This window comes from Lissotriton vulgaris, unplaced genomic scaffold (genome assembly GCF_964263255.1).
Source record: "Lissotriton vulgaris unplaced genomic scaffold, aLisVul1.2 SCAFFOLD_2502, whole genome shotgun sequence".
In the NCBI taxonomy this organism is placed as follows: domain Eukaryota; kingdom Metazoa; phylum Chordata; class Amphibia; order Caudata; family Salamandridae; genus Lissotriton; species Lissotriton vulgaris.
In genome coordinates this window covers 208,174-217,571 of record NW_028251479.1, presented here as the reverse complement: position 1 = coordinate 217,571, position 9,398 = coordinate 208,174, and the positions used below count along the sequence as shown (strand labels likewise).

The 9,398-nt window shown below is 41.5% G+C and overlaps 1 protein-coding gene across 1 annotated transcript in view; it reads left to right on the top strand.

Annotated features, from left to right (window-relative positions):
* Positions 1-5,406: 5,406 nt before the first annotated feature.
* The window catches only part of LOC147662875 (E3 ubiquitin-protein ligase TRIM21-like), a 171,100-nt gene continuing 167,108 nt past the window's right edge, over positions 5,407-9,398 (top strand). The window contains exon 1 of the mRNA XM_086950829.1: positions 5,407-5,823. Within this exon, the coding sequence (XP_086806955.1) occupies positions 5,407-5,823 (417 nt within the window). The remainder of the gene's footprint in view (positions 5,824-9,398) is intronic.

Here is a 9,398-nt window from a genome sequence, read left to right as displayed (position 1 = left end):
AGCCTTGCATGGGTCACAGTAAGGTTTGCTTTGACATTTTGACCTCTGAAACTTTTTGAAAGATGACAGGGATGCACTGATATGAATAAAACGGCAATATAATGGTATATGTGAACTTTGATTAACAGATAAGCTTTGCCATATATACAGCACTAATGCTTTTAGAATGAGGACTACTGTACAAAAGCGGAGGCAATGAAATTTAGTTTGAATTCATGTGCCCTCATGTTACAACTAGTATACTTACTAAAGGGATTGATGGTTGGTTAATCATGTTCTTTAGGTCGCTCAAATGTGCTATTTTCCTCCTCAGAGTTTGTTTATGCCCAGTTTCTACAAATAGGGGTTGATAGTGTTGACAGAAGTGAAACATGTTTCAGGTTCCATACTGTCAAAATGGGGGAAGAGTAGGCAAATTTATGTTTTCTCTCTCTTTTTCTCAATTGTTTTTGAGCCTGTCTAAACTGTCTGTGAAATAGCAATGAGACATTTAATTGGCTATTCAGTAATACTGTTTTAAACATTGTTAGCATTAATAAAATGAATAACATATATATGCTATGTTACTGCCCATCCTGTTTGATGACATTATGAAAGGATGAGTAGTCTAGATTGCTGTTCCCTTATTTGACCTTTAAGGGGAACTAGATGTGGGTAGTTTTTGTTCTAAAAATTCTTAGGTGAGAAGACCATTTTATTGTATGTTATTCTCATGCTACATAGTTTTGCAAGTGCATTGCCAGTTTTTTATTAGCTAGTCTGTGTAAATAAACTGACAGTCCTTATTAGAGCTGATGTTGCATAGTTCGGATTGTGAAAAGTAGAACGCAGGAAAGATGCTCATGTGAGCAGCTTCAATTTCCTCAAGGACTTCTTTTTTGTCAATAATGTACCCCTCTGGTCGTCCCATTTTTGAGGAGGAGCAGCCCTTTGCAGCTCTTCGTCCTAATTTGTATAACCCTGTGTGGTCCTCCTGGTCCCTTGGAGCCAGTATTGTTTTTGTAATAGTCTGTTTAGTTGCTTTAATATTTGCATTCGTTTTGTTCATTCGGCATGAGAAAAGTTTTTTGGAACAACTGAAAAATGTTACTTTGCCCTCCTAAAAAATGATTGATGTTCTAGCCCTTATAAGAGAGAAACTGAAATGGTCTATTGAAAATGTTTTTATTAGATATGTGCTGTTGGCTATTCTGAAATTGAAATGATGGTCTCTGAAATGCATAGGAACCCTGAAAATGTTTTTACTAGATGTTTCTAGGGTTCACTTTTTGCTCAGGCTGAAAAAAAAGAAAAATGATGATAATTATGTTTGTGATAATAGTCATTACTCTCTCCTGCTATCTGTATGTTAATTATGACCCAATGCTCTGTTCCCTTTGTATTCCTGCTTATACCTCATATGTACCCGTTTAATGAAATGTTTAGAATGGAAAATGCCCACCTAGCAATGAATTAAGATATTGATACATTTATTAAAATTAATGTGCAAATATTTTCTGTGTTCCTACTGGAGCATAGGAATGTTTTCAGCTATTAAAGGCCAAAAACATAGCCGTAGAATAAATGATTGAGTAAGACAAAACACAACACACCTAATCACTAACTTATCCTGTTGAAGATTCCAGGGATTTGAGCTGAAAGCCCATTTTGTACTTGCCAGCCATTTTAGGTAGCCATGTGCTGTTTCCCCTCTTCCAGACCTTGCACATGCTCAGAGGGGCCTAGCTAGTAGAATGCACCTGCTCCTAGTAAGGAGAAGTAACTCCCCTCCCACTTTGTTGAGCAAGCAAGTCTTGTATACCCATATTAGTCATTTTGCATGCTTACATGTGCCAGGACCTCCCCTTGGTTTTATGCTGACTAATGTAACCTAAGCATATATAAGGCCCCTGTTTTCTGAACTCCTTAGACTGCCTCCTGCAGTTCCTGAGGGTTCTGTGTGACATAGACTCCCTCATCTGAGGTTAATAAATATGTATGTTATATTACAGTTTCTGTGCCAATCTCTAATTTGTTGGTTTAAAAGGACCAGGTTTATCAGTGAGACCCCTGAGAAGGTTTCTATTTTCTACAATCCAGTAAATCACGCATCCATGGAGTGATCCATAGAGTCACTCATACACCCTCTGATTAACCAATGCACCTTAATATACATATTTAACACACACAAACTTTTTTAAAACGCTAACAGTCACTGGATGATGTCATCACTGATGTCATCAGTGATGTAATTTCTGACATCATTAGTGATGTCACTGACCATGTCATGAGTGATGTAATATGTGAGGTCATTAGCAGTGTATTGCGGGGCGTGAGTTATAGTTAACTCAAGTAACTATAATGGCTGAATTGTTCTGATTTTGTATGAGTAAAATCTGACTCTAACTAGAAGTTCCCTGTAAACTTTGTTTTTTTGTCAATATATATATATATAAACACACAATTGACTGGAAGTCGTGTAGTCTGCGTCATTCCTGTCCATTACAATATCCCAATATGCGGAACGAGCTGAGGTAAACATAGCCCACATTCAAATACATCCTCTCACTTACTTCATCAGAAGGTAGACATTACCACTGCACCTAGCTGCCCCCCGAACCCCATCAGTACTGTAGTGTGGGAGGTCTGACTGTAATCCCGGTATGATTTTTAAAGACTCATCCAGTTTGCTTCCTAGGTGCCAAACGCATTGTAGATGATGCACTTGTAGGAAATACTGCGCCCCTGTTGGATGTCACATTCCTCATGGGAGTTGTAGTCCACAGACTAGTGCAAACATGCTCCGATTGGGAGTGGTTTCTTGTGTTGGAGTTGGATTCCAACAGCTGGGGCAAACGTGCTAGAATTTGAAGCGGTTTCTTGGATGGCCTGGGGGCTTTGTCTCTGTGAACTTACTGCTTGTTCACTCAGTCAGATGTTATGCTGGGCTAGCTCTGGGGGTAAATCTTCAAAGCAAGGATAGAAAGTAGGCTGAGGTGGTCATTACTGGCTACTAAACAACTTAACATTATAGTGTGGGGCACGTTATTACTGCCATATTACCCAGCGCAATTAGTGTGAATACAGCCAACTTAAATAGCTACTTGCATATTTATGAACCCCATTCATGAGCACAGGGGTAATTTACTGAATAGCAACACAGGAGAGTAGTTGTGACCATTGTTACAGTTGTGTCCTCTGTCTTTTAAACATGATTGTGTAAATTGGATTTGCCTTTATTTAATGACCATCACTTGGTGGGAATGAATTTTAGACATATAACGGGCACTTGTTTTAGAACTGCGGTGGAACTAATTTAAAAAAGGAGGGACCAGTGGGGTTTGAATCATTCTTTTCTTTGTGCATGGTTTTACTGGATACCATAAAAAGGGAATCCTAATACTCTGAATAAGACATTAGACCTTTTTAGACTGTTGTATAGATTGAAACATGTTTGTAACAGATGGATACAAAATGGCCAGGTGAATCATTGTATTTCCCCAGATGACCAATGTTTAGTGTTTTTAAAGGATACCAGGAGTACTCAATAGTAAAATAATTATTTGAGTATACCTCAAGGTATTTTTAACTATATCTGCTTCAAACAGGAGCTAAATATTTGTCATGAAACAAGATTTATATTAACTCCCAGGGCACCTCTTTTCTCATTCGGTTGAGTCTGCTGTAGTGGCTTTGTTCTTACCCCAGTTGGAGAGGTCGCCAACGCATGACTTGATACATTAAAGGTGAAAAGACCTCTGAAATATCTTTTTATGAGCCTATCCTCTTAAGTCTGATCCACTTATTAGTGTGACTATAAAAGCCTCAAGTATTTTTTGTGTGTTGATCTGTTAGCTATGAGGACATACTCCAATACTCTCTCACTGGTATTGATTGAGAGCACGGTGCCTACCCATCACCAGAGACTGAAACGCCCCTTACACGTGTGCTAGGTCACAGTTCTCAGCTACTACAAGAGACGGCCCCTTTACACGACTGTTAAGATTAAGTGCCTACCTATCACCAGGAACCTCCCCCTTTACAAGCCTGCTAGGGCTCAGTGCACACCTGATGCTATAAACTGTCCCCCTTACACAGTTGCTTTGACACAGTGCTCACCTACACCAGAAACTGCCCCTTTACACACCTGCTAGGACACAACGCCTACCTATCTCCGGAGACTGTCCTTACACACCTGCTAGGCACAGTGCCTAGCAGTCACCAGAAACTGCCCCTATACATGCCTGCTAGGCACAGTGCCTACCTGTCACCAGAAACTGCCCCTATACATGCCTGCTACGGCACAGTGCCTACCTATCACCAGAGACTGTCCTTACACCCCTGCTATGCACAGTGCCTACCTGTCACCAGAAACTGCCCCTATACATGCCTGCTACGGCACAGTGCCTACCTATCACCAGAGACTGTCCTTACACCCCTGCTATGCACAGTGCCTACCTGTCACCAGAAACTGCCCCTATACATGCCTGCTACGGCACAGTGCCTACCTATCACCAGAAACTGCCCCTTTACACCCCTGCTATGCACAGTGCCTACCTGTCACCAGAAATTGCCCCTACACATACCTGCTAGGCACAGTGCCTACCTATCACCAGAAACTGCCCCTTTACACCCCTGCTATGCACAGTGTCTACCTGTCACCAGCAATTTCCCCTATACATGCCTGCTACGGCACAGTGCCTACCTATCACCACAGATTGAACTGCCCCTTTACATGCCTGCTAGGGGTAAGTACTCACCTAACATCAGAAACTGCCCCCTTATATGTTTGCTAGGGCACAGTGAGTACCTATCTCCAAGAACTATCCCTGCACATGCCGGCTAGAGCACAGTGCTCATTTCCCACTACAAACCGGTCCTTACACATTTGCAAGGGCACAGTGCCTCCCTGTCGTCAGAAACTGCCCTACTTACATGTCTGCCAGGGCACAGTGCTCACCTGCCCCCGGAAGCAGTGACAGGGCACAGGGCTCACCTATCTATATAAACAGAACTCCATCACATTTCTGTCTCGGTCTTGGAGCCGCTCTCTAAGTGCCAAGAAGTCTTAGGAATGCGCTAGACTCACAACTGAGAGCATCGACAGCAGAACAGGAAGACACTGCAAGTGAGCTACTTGGAGAGGGCTCTCAACCTTAACTGTTCCCACCAGGACCAACATCACTTATCCCAGCCAGAGGCAGGCCCTGGAACACTGCACCAGAACAGGGCCAACCCTCTCTGCCCAGAGCAAGTGTGGCTGGGCCCAGAACAATCCATCTACTTCTCTCTCTCTGCTTGTAATCTGCTCCTTGATGTGCTGCCTGTGGTGTATCCAGTTCTACTACATTCCACGCATGCACCGCTCTCACCCCTCTGCAGTATTTAACGTAAAAGTGAAAGGAGCCAGCAAAGCTCACTGCAGACATGGCGGCCGCAGACCCCAGAGCCGGGCTGTTAGAAGAGGCCACCTGCTCCATCTGCACAGACCTGTTCACTGACCCCGTGACCTTAGACTGCGGACACATCTTCTGTCTCTCCTGCTTCACCAGATTCAAGGCCAGCGAGGATTTGGAGAAATCCTGCCCGGAATGCAGGCAGAGGTTTGACCTTGAGAAAGAACTGAAGCCAAATAAGAGATTAGCAAATATGGTAGAAATGGTGAAAAGACTGGATATACCGCCCAGAGGCCCTGCCACAGGAAGTCTTTGTGAGGAGCACGGGGAGAGGCTGCAGCTCTTCTGTGAAACCGACGGTGAACTCCTGTGTGTGGTCTGTAGAGAGTCCCAGGCACACAGGGAGCACCGTGTGACCCCCGTCAAGGAAGCCGAGCAGGAGTACAAGGTAAGGAGTCAGAATCTAACCCAGGTCAAAAAGGAAGATCATCCTAGAGTCAATCTGGTCATAAGATGATTCCAGCTGAGTTATTCCTGTAATTATCTGCTGAAGTCATCTGAAACCATCCTGAAGTATGTGAATAGGGCAAAATATTTAAATGAGATGACTCTAGAGTCGTCTGAAAAACTACTGTGAGATGGTGTCCTGATTACTGCAATTTAATATGCATGATGATTTTTAAATATTCAGGATGAGTGTTAATTACTATAGGATGACTCCATGACAACTTTAGAATGAGTGTGGCTCACTATAGGATACCTTAATGGCAACTGCACAGGGTGTGTGAATAGATCCTGGATGGTTCCAGGAAACATTTTGATGGCTGTTGGTAACCAATTAATGATTTATTATTGAGTAAGGGTTCTAATACTCATTGCAGATTCTATGACATGAGAATATTCTATGGTCACATCTTCTCAAATCCAGTGCCCATAAAGTACTTTAGACCAACTAATCTGTTGCAAAACAAGTACTTTGAGATGCATGAACTATGTACCCATTAGTACAATGGGAATTGTGCTTGAATGTAATAAATATACCTAGTTTAGAGAGTCCAATGGATTCTAAGTAACTATTAAGAAGCTAAAATTAAACTACGGCTTTGGCATAATACCTTATTGTTCTGCACAATAAAGGGTGGTGGGATATAAGAAAATCTGAAGTAGGAATTAGCAAGAATACAACACACTTTGTATTCAAAAGAAGGATTTTAACTTGTGATTCTCCCTCATATTCAGAATATTCAGTAGAGAATGCCTTAATTTGTGTACAAAGACATTACCTGTCTTTTTTCCTAATATGGTGATCTGTGGGAAAAGACTAAACAAAACACAGGTTAAAATAAATGAATTACTTCTAAATTCAATTTTACTTAACTGAAGCACATTCCTAACCCCAAAAGGCCTTAGGGCACCATAAAATAGAATAGTATAATTAGACAAGAAATGGTCAATGACAACTGGACCTTCGTTCTTTGCTTCTAGATTTGCTAGTTTCTTCAATTCTCTTCTGGCAAGGTAGATCTTAATGGCAAGTTTTCACTGCATCTTTTTACGTTCATGGATGGCCAGCTTTTGGCCTTCTACACAGATTACTTAAACTCTGAAAGGATAACAAAACTATAGGTTAGGATCTTCTTTCAAAGAGGATGCAACATGACCATACGCTTCCAACAGTTTGCTTATGGTGAGTGGTCACACGAGCACGAGTGATATCAGTTCATTAGTCATGTTGGCGGTGGGGAAAAATATTTCTGAAAAGTGATAGAGAAAGAAGTAGGTTCAGAAGATCAATCTCATAGGTAAGAGGGTGTAGACAGATATGGTCAATCTGCAGAGTGAACTATTTCACTTTTTGATCTCCTGCTCAACAAAACAGCAAAGAACACCTTCCTAGCTGTGCCCTACATGGACCCTATTGTTAGACAGGATAATGTGATCAGAGACTGTTCAATTAGTTGAGAGATTGCACTGCCAACAAGTATCTGGTGCCTGAAAGGATCCTACACCCAAGTTGTAAAACGGGGCGGCTTACCTACAGAGTACAAGTGATGCACAAGTGTGAGGTAATACTTGGAGTGGTGTGCGCTGTCAGTGCTGTGTGCTGTCACTAGACTTCACGTTGGAGCCCTCTCCTGGGACCAGAGCAGACCTGCTCTTTCTCATTTGGAGCCAGTTAAGAGAGGAAAGGCAATGAAACTGCAACAGTTGAATCCTCATGTGCCTATTGGATATGCTACGGTACCACATGTAACAAGATGTTTAATGATAATGAAGACACATGAACTATCTTATCAAAGATCAACTGTTATTTCACCAAGAGCAGCAGTTACATCGTGATCCTTGGTAACACAATGCCACTTTTTGGTAAAAATTTAACTCACTCAAACCAGTGAGGAGAAAACGTGCACAGTCCAAGGCAAACTTGGCTTTTTCCAACAGCTTGTGCAATCCTCTCTTTGGGTTACGGTCATTTCTGTATCAGGAAGGATTAGTGGAATCTTTCATCATCGCCTACACATAGTCACGCAAAGTATTAACATACATGCCATCATAGTATTTTCAACATAAAGTAAAAATATACAGTGGTAGTCTGTGGAAAGTAATATGACATCTAGGCATGGCTCACCTAAGAGTGACAGAAATTACGTTTTTAAGTCCATAAAAATAAAGTCGATATATATGAAATATTTCCACAAAAACACTTTTAGATTGTAACATACTTATAATAAACCGAAGGAGAAAAAGCAAATCACCCTTTGTTTTGCAAATGATCCATTGAATATTGATGATGTTGAGGATATTTTGTTTGATGTTTTACCTTGTCAATGCAGACTGCTGCAGGCAAATGATTTGATAGCCACCTCCGTTGAGCATGTGCCACATACCTGAGCTATAATGGATATAAATAATTTCAAGCAATCAGTTTTGGGAAATATATTTTTGGGCCATACAGGTGGAGGGGAAAAGTGTTATGGAGTTGGGAGTTGCCAGATACAAATCTCTGAAAATTGGTTGCCATCTGTCAGGTCAAAATGGAATGCCCTTTACTTAACTTTTAGGCAGTCAATCTGTGATTGTACACCTCTCTTTTGCTCATAGAAGTATTCACACATTTTTCATACAGGTAGAGATGGAATCAGAGAAAAAGTGTTCTCTTTAATAACGATTGAAGAGTCATACATAATTTAATTAGGGAGCAACAGTTGTTATCCAAGTGTGAAATTAGGCACTTTAAGTTATCAAACAATCATAGTCTTCCCTGTCCTGAAAAAGCAAGAGAAACCAGTAAACATAAAACCACTTATATGCAACTATTTATTGTATACATTATTTCATTCATATTTTTTAAAGTTATGTTAAAAGTGCTTTGCAGTCAGGACAACTTATAAACGACATTTATTCTCTATTACATGCAAGGAGTAAGTCCTAAAAAAAGGATGCCTTGGAAAGTAGAAAAGGCTTGCAGGCTTATTCTAAGCAATTCCGTATAATAAATGCACTTATGAATCTCAGCTTACGTGATGGACGCTGTTAGACCTGGCATCTTTTGGCATGTTTCCCCTTTCTTCTTGCTTCCTGACCTCCTGGTTTTGACTCTGTATTTGCTTGTTTAGTGTCTCTGCGTACTTTCTCACTGCTGATCAGTGTTAAAGTGTAAGAGCTTCTATGATAAATTATGTTTATGGATTGGTGTTTCCATGTTTGGCTTATTTGATTTACTGGTAAGTCCTTGGTAAAGTGCACAATGTGTGCCAGGGCCTGTAAATCAAATGTTGCTAGTGCGCCTGCCAACACTGGTTGTGCCACCCACACAAGCAGCCCTTCAAAGGGTTCTCAGACCTGCCACTGTAGTGTCTGCCTGCTTTTGTGACTGTCATGTCGACCTGGCAAGTGCCACCACTTGCCAGGCCATGGGCTTCCCTTTTCTTACATGTAAGGCACCCCTAAGGTAGGACCAAGGTACCCCCATGGGCAGGGTACAGTGTGGATGAAAGGTAGGACATGTACTGGTGTGTGTGA